Source organism: Rhinolophus ferrumequinum, chromosome 12 (assembly GCF_004115265.2).
Source record: "Rhinolophus ferrumequinum isolate MPI-CBG mRhiFer1 chromosome 12, mRhiFer1_v1.p, whole genome shotgun sequence".
Classification (NCBI taxonomy): domain Eukaryota; kingdom Metazoa; phylum Chordata; class Mammalia; order Chiroptera; family Rhinolophidae; genus Rhinolophus; species Rhinolophus ferrumequinum.
In genome coordinates this window covers 64,797,292-64,820,596 of record NC_046295.1, presented here as the reverse complement: position 1 = coordinate 64,820,596, position 23,305 = coordinate 64,797,292, and the positions used below count along the sequence as shown (strand labels likewise).

The window sequence follows — 23,305 nt, the reverse complement described above, 5'->3', positions numbered from 1 at the left end:
GCATTGTAATATTGGGGGTGGGGGAGGGAGAATATTTAAATCCACAGAACAAATCACTGCTGATGAATTTGCAGGCATAAGGTCATGGAAATATTGAGGGCAGGTAGTCTGACACTCTTCCCGAAGCAGGGCGGGAAGAACCCTGCACGTAAGCAGTCCTACTGGTAGCACCCCTACTAGATTCCTGAGACACCACTAAGCCTCCCAGAGCCAGGGTTTCCATAACAGTAAGAAGAGAGTTGGAAGGACGTTCCTCAAGAACCCATAGAGACCCCCAACAGGCCCCATCTGAGGACTTGCTGATGATTATGGGGCCATAAAAGATAGATTTTGAAAGGTGACAAATGAATTTAGATGATTGTCATTGTAAACAGAACCGATGGAGGGCTCTACTTCTTGCCTTCCTAAATGTTACATGATATCAAGGGACCATTTCTCTTTATTATGCTTTAGCAAATGCACTTCATAAATTATAGTGTATGTAAATAACATTTCTACTCTAACTTTGAAATCAATATTTGTTAACTATAAAAAGCAGTATAATAAAACACAAGTTTTGTTTCTGCTGTAACCAATTTTACCTTGGGGGAACTTCTTTTTTTCCTTCTATTTATGCAGGTTAGACATACTTATTTTAAAACTTCAGGAAAAATAAAGAAATAAAAAATAAAAGATCAATCATACTCCCTCTAAACAGAGAAAAAATGAAATTAATATTACAGTTTATATATTTTCATATTTTTTCTATGCATATTCATTCATTCACTCATATTTTCTATATCTCTTTAACACATCTTGAAAATCTTTCTAGGTCACTAAATTCAGTTCTACATAATAATTTTTAACACATATAGCATTCCACTGAATGGATATACCATAATTGAACCAAATTCCCACTTGTTTCTAATTTTTCAATTAATAAACAGTGCTACAGTAAACATCATTGGGCACCTGTTTGATAGGTCTCTTAAGATAAATTCCTAAAGATAGAATTGCTAGATAAGAGTAGATAAATTTTTAATTGACAAATTGCTTCCAGAAATATACAAATTTATATTCTTACCATATAGTATCATCAACATTGGTAATCTCTGATGGATTTATAAATGAAAAATAATATATTATCTTTTACTTTTGTTTCTTTAATGACTATTGGGATTAAACATCCTTTCAAATATTTGTTGGCTGTACTTTTTCTTCTTTTGTGAGGGTCTCTTTTTAAAATTGTGAGTCAAGTCTTTTTCATTTGTGAAAGCTCTTTATAGCCATTGTCTATCATAATTTTCAAGTGATTTTTCGGATACACAATTTTTAAATTCATCCATTATTTTCCCTTATGGTTACTCCTTTTGGTTTCATCCCTTGGGAGGCTGTCCCCATTGCAAGATTTCTAAAATATTCACCTGTATTTTCGGCTTTATATTTATGTCTTTAACTATTGCAATTCTACTTCTAGGAATTGACCATTAAAAGATAATTTTTAAACTGTGGCAAAGATACTTGTATAATGATGTTCACTGCAATATTATTTAAAATTGCAAAGGAATCAAAGCAACCTAAATGTCCAACAACAAAAATGTTCAACAATCATGTCTGTAACACATTTTTAATAACAAAATGTTTCGATATAGTTTTAAGAGAAAACAGCAGGATATAAAATTAATTGTATATACACTATGATTTCATTGGTGTTAAAAATTTGGATATAGGGGAGGCCGGTTAGCTCAGTTGGTTAGAGCGCGGTGCTCTTTACAACAAGGTTGCCGGTTCAATCCCCACATAGGCACTGAGCTGCACACTCCACAACTAGATTGAAACAACTACTTGACTTGGAGCTGATGGGTCCTGGAAAAAAACACTTAAAAAAAATTGGATATAAAAGTTTAGAAGAAAAATCTAGAAGTGATGACAACTGTCCTCTTTATACTCATTCTTATATCCAAATTTTCTATTATTCTCACACAACACTTTTATAGTCACACGTACAAAAAAAATTGCTCATTTTTTAACAGTTCCTTTAAAGACAAAAGGGATTTAACAATGCAGTAAAACTTGTATGATGCTGTGGAAAGCAATAAGGTAAAATATAATCATCATGAAACAGAAGGATGCTCACACTCTCTGACCCAATATTACCACAACATGTTCTAGGAAAGAAATAGAGATATGTGAAATACGATCAAATGACATCCATTAGAAGTAGGTGAGAAAGACAAAAGAAAAACAAAGGACAGAGAGAAAAGCAGAGCCAAGAATGAGGCGAGCGAAACCCACTCACCTCGGAATTCGGCACACTTGCTAAAATTGGGCCACAGACATTACTGTGACTTTCTGGAGAGAAACCCAGTCAGTTATAAGACTCATGGTCCTCATAAAATATGCTTGCCAATAAAAGTCCGACTATGAGTTTGTAGTAAATTTTTCCTCTGTGAAATTCAGGGTCTAACTTAGAAAAGAAAATAAGGTAATAAGAGTCTGTCTCTATTTTCTAATATCTGTGGTAAACAAAACAATAAAAAAGAAAGAAAAGTGCACACCCACAGTTCAGGATCAGAGACAACCACTATACCATTTTGTTCTGTGTTCTTCCACAGCGTGTTCCATAATCTAGAAAGACCCACAAAGATCACAAGGTCATGGTTCACATCTAACGTCACAAATAGGTGACCGCACACTAGAATGGAAATGAAAAATATTCATTTTCACCATCACTCCACATGAATATCTTCTTGATCATCTTTGGGCATCCCTGACAATTTTTTTTTTTTTAATTCAACACTTTGGAAGGCCTAGCACAGAGCCACAGTACAATCATTCACTCACCCAGGTGAGAACCTATCCTCTGGGCCTCATCCTCCCATAAAAGAACCTCTCTTATTTGCCAGGAGCTAAAGTGTCCAGTGGCTGTGGCCTGGAGACATTCCAAAGAATTTCCATTCAAGCCAAAATTTACAACCAACTTACTCTAGAGACCTTCGGTCTTTGTCAGAAGTGCTGTCTGTCCAGGCCATAGCTGGATCCTAAGAAGTCTAAGTGATCCCCTTCCCGCCAAAGGAACCTCTTCCCGCATTAAATATTAGCCAGCTAATGGCATTCTGCTTCAAAACCCCACAGCCCTAAGAGAACACCTGGGCATGACTGGAGAGGCTTCTGGGCTCCCCTCCTCATGCTGTTCTGGGCTTCCTATCTTCTGATACAAGCAGCCACTTACCTCCTTTTTCTTAGATCTTTCCACTAAGCTCTCTGGAACACTCATTTCATAATTAGTAATGAAGTCCTGCAGTTCTTCAATCTATTCAAATTCTGAAAGCTGGCTCTCCTCTAAGAACACAGCCTTCCTACTGTCCCAGCAAGTGGAAAGGGGCTCATTTTCTCATGTTACACAAACCTCACTCCACCCCAAGACCAAGAATTGCTGTTGACATTTTCCTCATTCCACACTGTTCCTTACCACCACCGCTCCACAGCCCAGTGAAAACCCTTTTGAGGCTCATGCCATCAAGATATATCCATCTCTATCCCTCCTCACGCCCGTCATCTACTGACAGCCCTGTCATTTCTCCTGATTCCCTGAGAGCACCTGGCTCTCAGGCTTCCTTTCCAAAGCCCTTCCATAATCTGAGTGCCCTCAAGAGCCAGGTGGTTCGCACATACAATACCCAGCCCTACACCAACAATGTCTCCTTCCCACAGCCTCTCCACAAGCTGTCATCACACAGAAATTTAGACATCTCCCGCTCTAACCAGCACCTCCAACATTTCAGACTCTTCCATTTCCTTATACCCCTTTTCAGGCTCTTGGGACCTACAGTTCCTTGACATTCTGTCCATTCTTTTCTTTACTTCCTTCCTTAATCAGCATCAAATTCCATGACCCATCACTTCCACTTCTGACTTGCCAATATCCTAAATGCCCGTTCTCCACTGTCCATTCACACAACTCTGGCAAAAATGCAACCATCCATTTTTCACTCTAGTAAACCTGAAGGAAAAACAAAATCAGACAAACACACTGATCGACACAATAAGTTCCACAACTGGACCCTCAACACTGCCAAGAAATCTTTCTATACTTCCTTAATCAACTATCTCCCTCATTTTCTTTCTTTTTTTAAAAAAGTTATTTACTTTTTTCAGTTACATTCAGTTGACATTCAATATTATTTTATATTAGTTTCAGGTGTACAGCTTAGTGGTTAGATATTTATAGAAGTTATGCAGTGATCCCCGCCCCCATTAGTCTAGTACCCACCTGGCAACTATATATAGTTGTTGCTACATTACTGACTATATTCTCTACCTGTACTTTATATCCCTGTGACTATTTTGTAACTACCAATTTGTACTTCCTAATCCCTTCACCTTTTTCACCCAGCTCCCTAACCACCCTCCCCTCTGGCAACATCAGCTTATTCTCTGTATCTATGAGTCTGTTTCTGTTTCATTTGTTCATTTACATTATTCTTTAATAATATAAAGAATTATATTGTTCTTTATATATATAGAATAAGTCAAACTGAGAAAGACCATACCCACATGTGAGTATGGTCATATGGTATTTGTCTTTCTCAGTTTGACTTATTTCACTTAGCATAATCTCTAGGATCATCCATGTTGTCACAAACGGTAAGATTTCATTCTTTTTTATGGCCTCTCCCTCATTTTCTACATCAGTTAATACAAAGCCTGTATAAGTTTGAAAACTAAGCCCCACTTCAAAACTTAGTAGAAGGCCTCACTATCTATCCATCGAGAAAACCGCAGTTATAAGCAAATAACACTCAACTTTCTGCCACAAAAAAAGTCCCTTCTTCCTCCAGAAACAATGAAAAACATTCGTCTCCCTCATCAGAAGCCACTCCCTCCCTCCATTTCTGCTCAGGATACCATCTCCTTCCACTTTCCCCACGGCTTCCATCCTACTCTCCATTCTTAAGCCTAAGGTCTCCTCCACCCACACTGTCCACTTAGCACTTAAACAAGTCTCTCCCATCCTTAAAAAGCAAACAAAAAGCCTCTCCCCCTCGAACCCACATTCCCCTACAGCTACTGTTCTTTCTCTATACTTGCTTTCACTGCCAAACTACCAACACTCATGATGTCTTTTCTTTCTTCTCACTCACCCGAACCCACAACAAACTGGGTTCTGCTCAATAAAACTGCTCTCACCATAGTCATCAGTAACCTTATCATTAAATCTAACGTCCACTTTGTAATCCTTATCTATAACTTGATATCTGAGCAGCAATTAACCTGTTGACCACCGAGGTATTAGAAAGAGGGACAAGTTGAAGCACAGTCTTGCTGATGACTAACTGGTGATGGGGAAACGAGGCGGATGGCTCCTAAAGGGAGCTGAAGGCTCCTCTCCATTTCCCCAACCTCCAGGGTACTTCTACATCACCAACCATTTCGACTGCCAGGCCGTGGTAGTAAACCAGTGCTGGGAAAGCAGGGGGAAGCCCTCTCTTGAAAATTTTGTCATGACCTTGATCTGGATTCAAGTTCTAGCTTCACCACATATTAGTTGCATGTGTTTGAGCAATTTTTAAAGTAGCTCAGTATCTCAGTTTCCTCATTTGCAAAACAAAAAATACTACCAGTGCCTATTTCATTGAGTGTGAAGATTAACTGATGAAATATTTAAAGCACTTAGCACAAAATAAATGACAGCTCATCCGTAGAGTGGCACACTATTGCTGTCTTAGAAATAATAGCATAAAAGCATGCTTACTGGCATTTACTAGCATAGAAAGATGTTTGCAACATACTAGGTAAATTGACAGCAGGCAAAATACTCATTTTTGTAAGGGAATAGAGATCAATAGTTCATAAAGTTATAAGTGATTCTTTCTGGCTGGTGAGCTTATAGATCTTTTATTCCACTGTTTTATCTTACTTGAGTTTCCCAATTTCTCTATAATTGGGAAATTATACTACTTATATAAAATAAAATTTAAAGGTTTCTATTGCAAAAAAATACAGCACATGGTTCAGTGCTCAATAATTAGTTAATATGATGATACTTTCTAGGACCCTGAAGAGAAAATTGCCAAGATCTGCCTGCCATGAAAAGACCTCTCTCCACCGCTGGAGAAACAGGATGATACCCAAGACTTAGATTTGAGGAGAGAATGCTTTGCCTACATTGGCTCTCAGCCCGAGGCTCTTTTTAGTTCAGGCAAAAGCAGCTCTGTAATTTGTCCAGCTTTGGTCATCAGGAATCTAAACTAGGACAGGAGTCAAAAGTCAAAGCAATAGAGTAAATATTTATATGACCTTGTCCTCTGACCATTAAGTTTGCTGAGAACCTTAGCAGAAGTGGGGATCCTGGGACAAGTTCAAGTGTTTGGGACCCCATGTTCCTGTTTGTCCTCTCTCTCTCTCATCCCAACACAACCCTACCTATCCTTTAAACACAACTTTCGGAAAGAAGGCTCCAAATGAATCACCAAAATACTAAACCTGCTGTCACTATTTGAAACAGGAAAATGAAAGGACTCTGGTGTGAGATCAGAAGGGGAACTGACAGTAATAAGTAAAAGTTAATACTGCAACAAGTTCACCTGACATGTTAGCATTATAGCCAGTGAAAATGTGGGACTGCAACTTGGAAAAGAGCATCCTAAGACATCTGACTTATAGGAAATCAAATATTCCCAGGAAAAGGGATAGAAATAAGAGCACAAAAAGGAAGGAAGGGGGAAGGGAAGAAGGCCAGGAAAGAGTGGTGAGGTACAGCGCGTGCCTTAGCCTGTGAATCAGAGAACAGAGGTCTGCAGTATCAGCACTTCGGGAAGCAAACTGCAGGGCAGAGGAAACACGTAAGGGTGGAAAAACATCAAGGGAGCAAGCATCGCTGTGCCAGCTAGGCAGTCACCTTGTCATTCAGCTGTTTAGAGCACAAATTCAGGAAAAACAGGTTTTACATTTCACAGACGACAGTGTAAAAAATATGTTGGCCCTAGGGGGAAAAATAAGTAACTGGAAATTACTGATGGGAATATGTATGAGGACCTCGGACCTCTGAGGATATAATACACATCTAAGCACCAAGCCCAATGCCTGGGAAGTAGTAGGTACCCAGTGGCAATGGTAATGGGGGAAGACGGTGTGAGTGCATGCGTATATGCTCACAGACATAGACAAATTTTCAAATGTGAACCAGGTGTGGAAAGGACAAGGTAGTAATGTCATAGTAGCACGAAGCAAGAAATCAATGAATATTAGTTTCCATCCTTCTCCTACTCCTTCTCCTCCTACCATCTAGTCTAAATACACCAAATTATACTCATGGTCTCGTCACAGAGATTTAGGTTGATACAATGATTCATAAATTTCAAGTGCAATGTGATATTAATACATTAAATAGTATCATGATAGAAAACAAGTGAAAGTACAGGTGAGCCTTGACCATCATGAGGATTAGGGGTGCTGACCTCTCCACACAGTCGAAAATCCATGTATAACTTTTGCCTCCCCCCAAAACTTTACTAATAGCCAAGTGTGGAGGGGAAACTTACAAATAACAGACAATTAACACATATTTTGTATGCTGTATGTATTATATACTGTATTCTTACAACAAAGGAAGCTAGAGAAAAGGAAACGTTATTACGAAAATCATATGGAAGAGAAAATACATAATCTTTATTGGAAAAAAAAATCTAAGTACAAGTGGACCCACAAAGTTTAAACCCATGTTGTTCGAGTCAACTGTATAAGGATGAAATGTTTTCTTTGAAATAGTGTAGTCACAATTTCTCTTCATTTTAATATTTTAAATCTTAAAATGAAGAGAAATTGTGACTACACTATATATATATATATATATATATATATACACACACACACATATATATATATCTATATATCTCCACTCTCTCAGAAAGCTACGCCCACAATTGTAATAAAGGAGAACAGAGTTGAACAAAAAAGAGAAAGGAAGCAAAGACAGAAATCATGGAGGCAGGACTCTAGTTCTCTCAGACCATCCAACACGGGCAGATGATAATAATAAAGGGACCTACCTTGGTGGTGATCCTATATGTGATGTAAGTCTCCATTGTACAGACATGCTTCTTGGGATCATCAACCGTGACAAAGAGATCTCTGGTCTCACCATCAATGTCATCATCAAGTTGAAGTCTGTTGAGAAGGGAAGATGAAGAAGCTGGACTTGAAGTGCCTGCTGGCGTACCACCGTTGGGCAAAATGAGATCCTGAAAGGAGAAAAGAATCACTTTAGAAAGTAAACAAAAACACACACCTGGAGAATATCAGCAAAAGTAGTTTGTTTAGCCAAACCTAGGAACACCTCTAAAGACAAAAATAACTTTCAAAGAATCTGAGCCTCTCCTTACTTAACATTTCTCAAGTGAACAGGTCTTTTATGACCAAGACAAACACACCACAGCCGTGCCCTACACCAAATACATGCTCATTCATCTTCTGGCAAGCACTGGAGGAACCAATAGAAGAAAATAGTTCAGGGACAGAGAGCTTAAGAGCCCCACCACCACCAGGCCTCAAACAGAAAGAACTCGGTGAGCACACCACATATTCTCTTTTCCCCACTTTCTGAAGGCCACCACCTGGCCCCAGGTAAACATTAAGGGACCTGAAACTTCTAAAATACATTAACACATTTAAAAACGGAATCAACCAACAGAAAGAGACAACTAAACATTATATGCCTCCTGAAAGAAATTCACAACACCCCCTTATAAAGTATGCTTGCCAAAAAATGGAATCTGAGTCCGAAACAAATCTCTAGACACACCACCAATTTATAGGAAATATAGAGGAGTAAGGAAGAGAATTAAACAATACTTTGAGGATGCAATCAGCAAAATTGATACTGTGAAACTAACAAGAATGAAAGACCCAGTTTCTTCAATAATAAGTTGCAAGGGAAAAAGAAAAAAAAGAGATAGAAGGAGCATGTAGAGATGTAAAGAAACTTAAGAGATCAATAAACAATTGCAATGGAACCTGAGTAAAACAAAATGTTAAAAGATTTTTGAGACAGTGAGAGAAATTTGAATACTGATCAGTTATTTGATGATATTAAGGAATTATTAAATATGATAATGGAAGCATTAAGATTTTACAGTCTTCATCTTTTAGAAATACATACTAAAATACTCATGGATAAAATAATAGGATGTCTGGTATTTGCGTCAAAATAACTAAGGATGGGTAGGTGGGGATATAGATGATACAAGATGACCAAAAGTGGGGATTGTTGAAGTTGGTATTTGCAGGTTCTTATACAATTCTCTCCTCTTTTGTGTATATTTAAAATTTTCCATAATAAAAAAGTTTTAAAGGAGGGGGGTGAGCAAATGCCAGGGAAAAAAGGAAGGGAAAGATTTTAAAACTTATGGACCTCTTTCTCTTTAGGCCTTAGGAGGAAGCCACCTGAATAAATTATGCCCCTACAATAGCCAAAAAAGTTGCAAGCTTACAGTTACCTTTTTTGTTTGTTTGTTTTAAGGTTTGATAACAGAACAAAGTCCTGTCTAGCAGTAGATGTGAAAGACTCTGAATGTTACCTTGGAATCATTAGGAGGCAAACACTAAGGAATATGGCAAGAAAGTGACACTCACTGTACACCTGAAGCTGAACAAGAATGTCAACTACAATTATATATATACATATAGTTACAAGAAGTGGAGTTCAGCATTAGGAATAGAGACAGTGGAAATGTAATGGCTGTATGCGATGTCAGAGGAGTAGCAGATGGGGGAAGAGGGGTTATCACTATTTGAAGGATATAAATGATAAATGTCTATTACATTGTTTTGTACAACTGAAACTAATAAAAAAAGAAAAAAAGGAAGAAAAAGTGAAAAAAAAAGAAAGAAAGTGACATGACACCATGGAAAGGGCCTTGGTCAGGAATGCAGAAAACATTCCTGACCTGTGGGGGTCATCAGATCCCAGGCTGGGGATGGGAAGTGCATTCCTCTGAATTCTCTGTTCTTGTATGCAGGCTGCATACTCATATGACTGAGCCCCCAGATTAAAGAACATACAGGATGAGAGGTCAACCTAGCAGTCATATCCACGAGCTCTAGCTGATTATGGGACTTCTGTTCAGAGCGCTGGGTGGGACAAGGCAAAGGGAAGCATGGCCTGGAGTGGAGGGCAATGTCACCCAACTCAGTAGGTGATGGAAAATAAACAGAAAAGGCAACTTCCTTTGTCACCCATCTCTACTGACCATAGATCATTTAATCCCATACTTAATAGGCAACACCAAAGAGATGTTTTGTAATTATCGAAAGAGTACCATTTTCACAGAAGGTACTCATGGGACTAGAACGCACCTCTATTCCTAGTCTGCCCAGGGGCTTGTCCGCTGGGAAGGCGAACTCCTGCAGCTCTTGGGGTGGACGTGACTGTTGAATCTAGTTAGCTAGCTACAGCAGCAACCATCTGATCTGACTGCTTTGTCAGCATACTGACACCACAGGGCACGCGGCGGCCATACCACAGTGTCTGGGGATCTGAGCGAGACATCTTCTCTGAAGCTCTGAGACAAAGAAATTTGTCATCTTCATCATTTCAGTAACTATTTAAATGCTGCCCTTGGGCAAGGCACCATGCTTGGCATTTCAGGGGCCCACCCTCGCACTTTATCAACATTAGAACCCTAGCCTCAGATGGCTCTATAGACGGCTAAACATTGCATAAAGAAAGAATTCAAAATCTTTAGTCAGATAAACCAACATCAGCTCACACAGCAGTTTTCCACAATCTGGACCGATCTCAGCAGCCTCATTTCTCATGGCATCAGTTCCTGAAACCCACCATGCTCTTTCATACCCCTAATATTTGTTTGTAAAGCCCCCCTCTTTTTTCATGTAGAGGTCTCCAAGTATCTCACAGGAATCTGTTCAAATGCCCCTCCTCTCAGTGGCCCTCCTCGTTCTACTCACCACTTGGCAGAATTAGTCACTCCCTTGTCAATAATTGGAAGATATTTCCACAGAAACAATTTTCACAGTTTTAATGATTGATTTACATATATAACATCCACAAACACTGAGTCCCCAACAACTGTTACTGTGCCTTGTTCACCTGTGTGTGTGTGTGTGTGTGTGTGTGTGTAATTATCTATCTGTCCGTTTGTAGGTCTCCCAGCGACTCCAAGTCAACTCCCCTAACTAACCTTTGCTCTGGGGACCTCAGCCAATAGCCTTCCAGGAACAGCCCACACAAAGGTCTGAAATGTCTTGACCAGACAGTGGGATGTTAACTGGTTTGCTAATCAGTAGGTGTGGGGATGGGAAGAGTCAGTCAACCAGATCTTATCGCACACTGCACATCCTTTCCTCTTGGGACTACATGACCAGGGAAAACACTCACACTCTTACTACGAGGGTTTCACAGAGTACTATTTGAACATACACAAATAGCTGACAAACTATAAAAATCTGTAATTTCCTAAAAAGGGATGCTACCAGCTCAGATTTCTACGGTACCTCTGTACACAGTGCTTCTACATTCTTATTTCATTACATCCCATGTCACCCTCATGAGGTCAGCAGGACAGTTACTGTCTCCACTGATGAGCAAGCCGACCCAAAAAAGTTAAGTAATGTGTTCAAATGTATCGACACTAGGTGTCGCTATGCTAATAAGTTGAGCCAGATTTCTGGTTCCTAGTTCAAGGTTCTTATCAAGCTGAATCCTCTTTGTGTGGCTTTTTCCAACCCAACACAGTCCCTCATCTCCACTCTCTGGCCATACATCCTTTTGGGTAAACTTCTGTTTTTGAAGGCCGTCAAGAAAAGCTAACATTTTCCTTAGGGTCTTAATACAAGTATTCCCCAAATGACTCCCCTCAAGATATGTTCCTCACGAGAAACAAACACGGAGAGAAAATGTGAAAAATCTTAGGAGGCAACAGCAGAGGGCTAGGAGAACGGAATGACCCAGGCTCCTCCGCCCACAGAGTCCTCCAGCAGTGGGTCGGCTACGCGGACACACCAGTGTCTACAGCGGCGATTGTGGGAGAGCAGCACCTTTATGAGCAACGTGAAGTATTGAATCAAGAAGTGAGAGTCCTGGGCTCAACACAAAGACTTTCTGTTTCATTTTTGCTACCCTATGGTCAGTCCTCTATACTGCGGCCAAAGAGCTCCTTGAAAAATGTCAATCGTTATTAACATTTATTATCATTATTCACTAATCATGATTAACATTATTAGCAGAGTTAATAATACTATGTTATGTATTTGAAAGTTGCTAAGAGAACAGATCTTAGAAGTTCTCATCACAAGAAAAAAAATTCTGCAACTGTGTGACGATGGATGTTAACTAGACTTACTGAGGTGATCATTTCACAAAATACACAAATAGCAAATCGTTATGTTATACACCTGAAACTAATATAATGTTGTATATCAATTATACCTCATTAAAAATAAATTTTTAAAAAAGAAAAAAAATGTTAACCGAAGCATGTCACTCTCCTGCTCATAACTCGCCAAACTCCCTCCCATCACCTGCAAGGGCCAATATGACCTTATCATTCTCTCTGACCTCGTTATAGACATTCTCTCCCTAGATTGTCCTGCTCTAGACACTTGGCTCATTTTGACCTAAGGGCCTGGGTACTTGCTGCTCACTCTACCTGGAACACTCCTCTCCCCTCAGATTCCCATGTGGCTGGCTCCTATGTTCAAGCAGGTTTCTGCTCAAATGACACCTACTCCGAGAGACCTCCTCAGTCACAAAATCTGATAATATCCCTGTACCCTCCATCACTTTCCAGCCCCTTACCTGGCTTTGCTTTAGTCACAGGACTTGTCAGTATCTGAAAATTTGTTAGTGATTGACTGATTACCTGACTCCCCGCTAGTCAGTAAATTCCACAAGACCAAAGGCTTTGTCTTGCTCCCTCTTCTATCCTCTGGCACATAGTAGATACTCAGTAGGTATTTGATGAATAAACGAGTCTTAGAAATGACCTCACTCAATCCCTTGCCAATAGAAGATACTTGGTAACTACCTTTTGAAAGACAGCGAAACTGAAGCTAACCTGAACCAGACTGCCCAGTTTTGAACCGTAGTTCCACTATTTGCTAGCAGTGTGACTTAAGCAAGTTGCTTTCTTTTTTAAACTTTGTTATTTGTTGTTCTTGTTTTGTTTGTTTTAATTTTACTGGGTAACAGTGTGTTTTTTCCTAGGACCCATCAGTTCCAAGTCAAGTCGTTGTCTTTAATCTAGTTGTGGAGGGCGCAGCTCACTGGCCCATGTGGGAATCGAACCAGCAACCCTGTTGTCAAGAGCACTGCTCCAGCCGAACTAACCAGCCGCCCCTTAAGCAAGTTTCTTAATCTCTCCAGGCCACAGTTTCATCATTTATAAAAATGGGTATAATGGGATTGAGTTTGTTAGTATATGAAAGCAATTGGAATAGTGCCCAGAACATGGTAGGTGCTACATCACTGTTAACATACTACAAAAAACATGAAGTCCACTTGTCTAAAAGTATTCTTGCCTCCCCTTATAGACGATGGGCTGGGTGCACAATAAACGCTTACTAAATGCTGCTGAAAATAAAAACTGTATTGACAGTCATAGTTGGTACCTCAAATACACTTTCCATAATGATTTCACTGTAGCAATAGATATCTACAGGAGCCCTTATGAAAGCTACAACTACATAGTTGATAAATAAATGAAAATTCCTCCTTGCTCCAAAATATCAATTCTCACCATGTAGCTTTCAGTTATAAGAGAATTTCTTCTCCCCCTCTACCCCTTTTACCAAGGAAGAGAACGACATGCCTAGGCTGCTTCAGAAATCCCCCTGGTTCAGAGAATTTCAGCTACAAGATCTACCATTGTGGTTAGCCAGCCACGAGAGATTATTAAATTAACACAAATCACTGGCAAAATTCTGTATTATATTAAATATACAGGAAAGTGGTATACATTAGGAGCCAATATGGATTTAATAAATATAAGTCATGCTTAATGACTAATTTCTCTTTTTGATACTATTAGAGGAATGTGGGTGATGGAGTTTCGGAAGAGCCTGACAACGCCTCTGAGGGTATCTTTACAGCTCAGGGGAGGATGGGGCTCTTTGAATACACCGACTGCACCTGACTTATCTTCCTTTCCCTCCCTCCTGCTCCACCCCCCACAGGAGATGCTTGAAGAATGAATGTGTCCAAACTGAACAGAACACTCTTGATTGTTGACTTTGTTGTAAAGTTAAATTTAAGCCCACGTTGGAGAATAAATTCAAAGGGAAAATCCCCAAAATGTTCTGTTCAAAGATGTTCATAACAGTGCAAAGAACACAGAGTGAACCCTGGAAAAATCCCAAAGGTTCAATTAAACTTTGTAAATTTAACTTTACAACAAACCCAGGCAATGATTGTATTTACCAATAAGAATGGTACACACTCATTTTAAAATGATAAATCTAGACTTTTAGATAAACTCAGTGAACTGAACACAAACAAGCCTTTGCTTTCTTCCTCTTTCAACCCTCCAGATATTAACAACTTGGAGAATGGAGAGAAAGAGGAGTGGGGGTGGGGGGGCAGGGAGAGAAACAGCGACTGGAATCATACCAGGAAGCCGGGAAAGGGTGCCATCCAAATGCAAAACTCTCTAAGATTTTCCAGTGTGTATAACTGGGACACAACTGAGAAAAGAACTAAGAGGTATCTTTAACCCATGTCACTGAAGTTACTTAAGATACCTAAGAAATAGGAAATGTCCTGAACTCCCCACATACACTCTGATTTGTCTAGGGGATCTGGGGCAGTGCAAGGGCCAACAGCGGGACAAAGGGAGGCCACCAGAGTGTGTGGCTGGGTCAGCGAGGGGAAGTCACGCACAGGCAGATGCCCCATGAGAGGACTGCCAGCAGAGGGAGGCCTGCCCACACAACTGTATCTCACCATGGGAAGGAGCGATCAAGAGAAAAGTCAGAGGAACATGAAGGCAACTGGGTCAGCTGCCCTGGGAGGGTCCACAAAGCACAAAGCAGGCAGGCCTCAAATTCTGAAGGGGTGGTCTCTACAGAGATGGGGAGAGCACCTAAGACAAGAAGGAAGCCAGGCTACACTCGATCCAGACAGAGAGAGGAAGCAGACCAAGTTTCCCTGACCGACTGTCCAGGACCCTGGCTTGCTTTCTTATCTGACTCCTTTCCCCACTGACAGATCACTCAACTGACTCAGCTCAACCTAAGACCCAAGAAAGACAAGCCTAACATCAAGTAGAAACAGAGGGAGTCCAATCATTCACTTGTTCTGATGGGAGGCAAACAGCAGGCCTGCATTACCTTATCAGACATAAGAAAACTGAAAAACATATCCGAGCTATATTAATGTATCATTCAGATCCAAGAAAACCTAAATATGAAGAAAGAAGCACAGTCCTCAAGAGCAGATAAATATATACATTTGAAAAACATTTATCCCACAAAACAACACGTTAGGCTACATCCACTTTGTGCTTCCATTTAAAAAACAAGGGGAAGAGAGAATAAAAAAATTAAAGCACAAATTGCAAACAGAAAAGAAAGAGTAAAGGCTATGAACAAAACCCAAATTTTATTCTTCTAAAAGATGAATTAGATAAACTAAACTTAGGAAGCCTGATCAACACAGGAAGGGGGTAGGGGAGAGCAGGCAATTACTATTTAAATCTTATCTCTGTATATGATTATAAATTATAAAAATGTTCTATGAATAACTATGCCAATAAAATTGGAAGTCTATATGAGTAGATAGCTTTGTAGGAAAATATGTGGCAAAAGTGAAATTAAGTTGAGAGAGAAAACCTAAACAAATATATAACCACAGAACTGTTATCAGAGAACTTTTACTAACAGGTAAGCTAAGCCCCAATGGTTTTACAGCTGAATTCTATTGAACCTCAAGGAGCAAGTCCTGTTTTACTCAGTCTAAGACACAGATTTTGAAAAAATGGAAAAACCTTTCAAATAATTTTATGAAGGTTACCTATATCTATTAGGCCAAAAAAGGAAGTTAGATATGTGTAAACATTGTCAATAAAATAACGACATATGGTATATTAAAAGAATTTTTAAAAAGAAGAATATACCAGGTTTAAGTCAAACGTATTTCAGAACATCAAGAATGACTTAACATTAAGAAATTTACGAATGCAATGTATTACATTCCCTGATGATATAATCACGATGAATATAACATGCCCACAATTACCAAAATGCTTACTGGTATTCTTCATTAGTTGAATATTAAATGATTTCAACATCAATGATTTCATTAAAATCTCTAAGTAAAATTAAGTAATAAAAGTTCCTAAATATGTTAAAGAGTGTATATCAGAAAACACCAGCCATGAACCTTGAAAATATTACTCTTAAGTGAAAGAAACCAGACAAGAAAAGACACGCGTATGATTCCATTGATATGAAATGTGCTGAACAGGCCAATCCAGAGAGACAGAAAACAGATTTTTGGTTGCCAGAGGCTGGCAGGAAGGCAGAATGGGAATGAACGCTTACGGGGTACGGCGTTTCTTTTCCATGTGACAAAAATATTCTGGAATTAGATAGTAATGATGGTTGCACAATGCTGTGAATATACTAAAAACCACTCAGTTGCATACTTTAAAATAGTGAATTTTAGGGTATGTGAGTAAAATCTCAATATGAATTTTTTTAAAGCACAAACAATGTGTAGCCCTGGAGGCATGTCTACTAAATTCAGAAACAAGGCTCTTCTGATACCTAACATCACCCCACTATTCAGTTGTTCCGGAGACTCGCATGCAATGATGCACGCTAGCGCTCCATGCACCGAAGTACTGAAGGGTACTGAAAACGGACAACGATCCACCGCACCGTTCCCTGGCAAGAGGTCGGCTTCCCCCCAAATTAACGTAAAAATGGAATACACATAACAGGGAGAAAATGTATTTAAAGCATTTTAAAATGATAAATCGGAATGGATGTATTTACTAAATAATGTTCAGCGATGAAAGGAGAGGACACAAACTATATAGAAGATTATATCATCGTTTGCAGCTATTAACTCCCTTCCTTTGAGAGGATTATACATTCTTACTATTGCCAAGTGACTACCCATGGGAGGACATATCCGCACCCCACTGACTTTCTCTTGGCTACACGACTTGCACTGGCCAAGGGCACGGAAGCGAATGTGACATGGACCAGATGGGAGCAGACACTTTAAGAGCCATTGCGTGTTCCCACCGGCTCGCTTGTTCTCTCTCTTCTGCCTTGAAACTAGCATGTCCCGAACAGGGGCTGCTCCTTCAGAATGGAAGGAAGACTTGTGACAAAGAGTCACAGCAACTGACACAGACACCGACAGATAGCGTGGCTTAGAAATTAATGATTGCAGCAAACCTTCTAATTTTTGGAGTTGTTTATTATCACAGTAAGGCTGACTAATACACACAGCTATTAAATTCTCTATACAGTTATTTTTTAAATCTAAATAGGAAATACCTGATATAAACAGTAAGTAATTTTAAGATGTGGGGATTTATTTTTTGTTTGTTGGTTGGGTTTCTGTAGAATAATTCAAACACATCTGAATATCCTACGTTCTGGGACTTTATTAGTAGGAAGTTCACTCCCCCTTCTTCTCCACCTCACCCTGGAATCCCGAGCTCAAAATATTCTCCAAAACCTCTGAGGACACTTGCACAAGCACTTCCAAGTTCCCAAGGCCCACCAGTCTGTGGTTTCCGGCATCTTCCCTGAAAAGTCATATTTTCCTTCTTTGGATTCTGGACCATTTCTTATGAGGTAAAAAAGGCTCTTCTTCTTTAGGCGTGGTTTAAGAGACCACCTGTTTCAAAGCTTAATTGTAGGTTAATAAAGTTGTTTACAACTGAAAATGCTTCCCTACCTCTTCTACTAGTAAACCTGCCATTCAAGTAAAACCCAACCGCAGGCCTGATGTAAAAAACAATATCTCCAACAAGATCACAAATGATGTCAAAATGAAAGAGTGCGAGTCCACATTCCTTGGCTAACTGTCCAATGTCTGTTCCTAGTTTTTTCTAAGAATCACCAGACTAGCAATCGCTTATCCAGACATTCTTGTGATTCCTGGGAGCAAAGGTTTTTCCCCACTCTCAGCTGAATTTAAACATGAGCCCTTTCCATTCCTTCTACGGAGGAGCCACTATTTCAAGTACATATTAAACAGTCCAAATGCAATGCAGGGCTACCAAACAAAATAGGATATGACACCTGTGTTTAAATAACTCAATCTAGCTGGACGTATGGACATGAAAACCTCTAACTGCGACGGAACACAATACGGCTTATAATAGAGCTCCATGCAAAATGCAGGAGGCGAGCAAAGGATGCTGGGGCAACTTGAGAAGGAGTAAATTTGCCACATGGAAAAACAAGTCTGGGGGACAGCATGGCATGGACATTCCAGGCAGAGAAACCACTGCCACTGAAGGAGGAGCGGTATTTCCGAAAGCTTGTCCCTGAGTGATAACTAAGACCCACAACACGAAGGTCCTGCCTCTATTGCTCATCACGTACGTGCATGCCGTCCGGGGGACCCCAAAACCCAAGCAGACAGCTTTCTAAAAAGATGGATTAAACTTCCCCGAAAAGCCCATTTCCAAAGAGAATGTGACTCTTCCTAAAACCTTGCTGTCTTTTCTGCCCTTGACGTGTTGTCAGGATCCTCCAAGTGAAAACCCATAAAGCTAAATAAGGCATTCATTCTTCCACTGACAGTTCTGCACCAAATCACACAAGGATTTGGGGCCCAGTCGCCCTCAGAGATCATCCGAGTTGTCCTGTTACATGTAAGATGCTTAGAAGTAGCGGGCATGAGGTCACTCAAGTGGTATGTGAGGAACCCAGGCCTTTGGTCTGTCATCTGGGGCTGTGCTACACCACGATCCCAGACGCGTTCCTTGTATCTTAAATAGGAAGAGAGTGACATAGACAAGCAGATAAAGAGCTCTAAAAGGCCAATTGAGAAAAATTATATTGTGAGTGGAAATCAACAGATAAATGATGCTTCATAAAGACTATGAAATTAGCCTACTGTGCAGACTCATTGTAAGGTTCTCATTTCTATACTCTTTCTATGCTCTGTTTCCTACCCTGTCCTACTCCATCCACTCTATTCTTTAACAGAAGAGACAAGGAAGGAATGCCTGGGCTTGGAATCCAAATGACGGGCCTTGATCCTGGTTTTGCTCCTCGCCGGTCCTGGGGTAAGGTACTCAATCTCTCTTTCTCCATCTATGACACGGTGGGTGTAAGGATTAAAGAAAACACAATATGCCTAGTACAATACCTTAATAAATGTCAGTTTTTTCCCACCCTTCACCCCATACCAACCGCTTAACTGTGCCATTTGTTCATCTTACAAAACTGTTTACATGTTTTTACGCTGCCATCCGACACAGGCTTAAGTATATGGAACACACTCAGTGTTTGATGAAACAAGTCAGATGCCTACGGAAAGTTAAAGGAAAAGGTCCGTTTTGGTGTTCAGGACAAAGACCTAGATAAAACAACATACTATAGAGAGCTGACTGTGTACTAGGTGATCAAATAACTGTTGATGAATCATCACCCCAGAGCAAACCTTTTCAAAAAACAAAAACCACTCAGGTAAGGAACAGAACAGGGCAGGACTCGACAACCAACAGCAAGTGCCAAGTGGTTACTGTTAATTCCACACTTACAGCCCACACATCTCAGCTGTGCTTCAAAAAAAGCCCTGCACATTTAGCAAGACGAAAAGTGTCCCTGCCTCAGAGATTACCTAACACTCACCATTCCTCTGCGTCCCTGCCTCAGAGATTACCTAACGCTCACCATTCCTCTGCAACAGGGCCTCTTTCCCTGGAATCCATAGGCACCCCACACCAAAATTATGTGCAAAGTTTTGCATGTGCATGTGTGAATTTGAATCTCCCTTCAGAGAGAGCCTATCACTTTTAGAGTCCGAAAAATACCCGTGGGGGAATAAAGTTAGGCACTGCAGATTCTAAACTAGCTCTCTAAAGTAAAAAGAGGAAACCGAAGTACATTTCAATTTCCATGAGCTACCCAAATTCAAATTGACTTCTAGAGTACTCTCACATTCAATCATGTGTGACACATGTACCCTACCTTTGGGGGTGGGATGTCCTTAAACCCTCACCCCAAACCTAAAACTAACCTGAGATGAGAATTTGTTAAATTAGAAGGAAATATGTGACTATATTCAACTAGCTCACACTTGAAAAAAATTTCACTTCATTTTTTTCTCCTACAGGATGCATAGGCTTCTCCCAATACTAGTTTTGTGGCAGCAAATACTGTTGTACTGATTCAGGAATCTGCACGTTACCACAAAGATGCTTTTCGGTTAGACTCTTCAAAGCCTGTGACACAGTATCCCCCATGGCATCCTTTTTTGAAGCCAGAATCTTACCTGCCTCCTACATAAAAGTGCAGATGGATTGCCAGGCTCTAGATACATCTGGCTACCTGTCTGCTCCAGATGTAATTCCCACGTTCCTACTAACATGACTCAGACTGGATGTGGGGCAGTCCTTTTTATTTCCATGGTTAACTGATTCATTGGAAAAGAAAAAGGCACTTAAAAACCAAGAGTCTGACCACAGTCTAAACAGTCAAGAGCAAAAGGAAAAGCGGAATGGGACAGTCTAGAGCCACACTGCTCCAAGAGTTTCAACACTGATTAGAGATTCACAACTAAGTAAACAGACAAGGAAAGTAAGAAAAAGGAAGGAAGGACACGAAAGAAAAAGACCTTAAACTTAATACTAATCGGTCTGGCCGTCTCACATGAGCTTCAGAGGCAGAAACAAGCCCTTTGAATAAGGGCAAGTGGAAAAATTTCAGATGAGGTACACATGGCAGACGGGCTGAAACAGGTGAAGGAAGTCAAAGAGTGAATGAAGGAAAAAAATATTACAACCTTACTTGCCTATAACCTATAGGTATAAAACAAAGGCGAAAATGAGAGAGCTCCCACATGTTGGTGCAGCAGCGGCTATGGGGTACCGTCTACACTGGGGTGGGGGTAGGGTGGCGGTTTGTTTTGACGCCAATTTACAAAAGATCAGTAAATATCAAGGATTTCTCATGATGCTCTTATTTACACTTCACATATGACAGAGAAAAATGCCAACTGTCCAAAGTGAAAAATATTATTTTTTAGTGAAGGTTGTTGTGGGGACAGGAGGTGCTAATAGAGTAAGGGAGAGCTAACTTCCCTCAAAGCCAATCTTAGGTACGGCTGCAAAATTTACGTAAAAGGAATTTTATATATGCATACATATATAAAATAGGAATATAAATATTCTGGGGGTGCAAAAAAAATGTATACATTTTAAGGTAACATCTCTTAAAATGTGTATACTTTTTGGCACCCTCTGTATATTATAAGAATATATATTCCTATAATTCCTATATTCATACATATATATTCCTATAGTATATATATAATTAAATATGTCTCAAGTACCTTTCTCCAAGTAATGAAATAATAAACTCGATTATAGCTATAAGATAGATGGCAGAGGGAATGGGGCAACATAATTATCACTTTCTATTTGTTCTATAGACCAAAGGAGATGTTTTCCAACACATGGGAGATTTAAGTAGCCTGATTACCACGGTACCATATTCCTCCAAACCACAAATTAGAGGACATGGAAAGAAAAATCTATTCATTCATGGATTCATCCAAACAAACACTGATCGAGTTCCCATTGAACACCAGGTACTATTGGAGCTGCAGGGGAAAGCAAGCAGATAAGAAATTTACTTGAAGAATCAAGAATTAGGGTGGGTATGGGGTGTGGCATAGACCCAGGACAAAGAGCAACTGTGATCTAAAGTGATAAACACATGAATAAGGAGAAACCTGCTGTGCTGGAGTACAGAGAAAGGGAGAGTAACTCTGCCCTGGGAGGAAGGCTTCAAGGGGGCAGTTTGACGGCTTCGTAGGATGGCAGAAGGCCTGGGTTTAAATTGCAGGTCTCCTACCAGTAGCTCTGCGGCCATAAAAAAGACCACCTAAACTCACCAATGTTCACTGGAAGACGGCAAGAGCACCGGGAGCAGGGGGCTAGACTATATGGCGATTATGGAGAATGTCTGTGACAGCCCACTAGACACAATGAAGAGCCAGCCCATGGAAGAGAAAGGCGAGCCTGGCGTGGATCCTGCATCAGCAAAACTGATGGTGTGACGTGCACAGGCGCAGCTGGAGAACATCATCATGGACAGAACTGAGCTGCCCACCGGAAGCAGCAGGAAATTAGCTCCAGATTAGCTGAGGGATCTTAAGATCCCTCATAGGCAATGACTAAGCTTTTAGGCACGCAAGTGGCAATCATACATTAAGTTTAATTAAAAAAAAAAGACTTTAGAAAAAGCACAGGGAACAAATAAACAGGGGAAGAAATAGGCGATAAGAGAAGGATCAGTTTGGGCGAGCTCTTGTAATGGTCCAGGCACACCCTCCTCCCACCGCCACCCCAACGGGACCTGAACTAGGTGGTAGACGCCACTAAGAGGAAAAGGCAGATGAGAAGTGTGGTCAACACTAAGGTCAAATGCCTGGGATACTCTGAGGAATGTTTCCTAGGTGGAAAAAAACAGTCTGGCCACAGCAGGAGGGAATCATGTTTCAACACAGGTAAATTACAGGGGATTAGCAATTGCTGCAGTGCTAACAAAATCCAGTAAACTCAAGTTCAGCAGCCCTATGTGCTTGTCCTTAAATCCACAGAGACCATCCTTAGGACAAGAGGGAAGTCCCTCTTTATTTATGGACTGTTCAGCAAAGGCTTAAAACCAACGTCACTGAGTACCTAACATTCTTACCAGGTGGAGAGCTGCCTCCTAGAGTAGATTCTTTCACTCACCTTCAATCTTCTGCTTCAGTGATACCTGCCTGATTCAAGTCATTTTTCCACTGGCACAAGCGAGCAATCTCCACCACGGGAATTCACACAGGGAATTTTGCACCACAGCCCATTTAAGGTGGCCACACAAACAAGCAACCCACAGGCTGTCATCATGGCATGACTGCGACATCTGGCAGAGGGTTCTCCTTGGATCATCTGAACAAATGACCCAAGGAACAGAGAGCAGAAGGTGGCCAGCTGAGTGCCCTGGGAGCCTGGGCTATGTGTTGACTCAAAAACACAGCAAAACCCCAAAAGAGAAAGCAAACTCTTGGGCTAATATTACAGGACTTGGAGACAAAAACCCAATCACCTTTGCATCTGCACCAGCA

The 23,305-nt window shown here is 40.4% G+C and overlaps 1 protein-coding gene across 1 annotated transcript in view; it reads right to left on the bottom strand.

Moving 5' to 3' along the window:
* SNX30 (sorting nexin family member 30) overlaps positions 1 to 23,305 on the bottom strand; it is a 96,468-nt gene that overhangs the window by 48,982 nt on the left and 24,181 nt on the right. Inside the window, exon 2 of the mRNA XM_033122288.1 lies at positions 8,031 to 8,222. Within this exon, the coding sequence (XP_032978179.1) occupies positions 8,031 to 8,222 (192 nt within the window). The remainder of the gene's footprint in view (positions 1 to 8,030; positions 8,223 to 23,305) is intronic.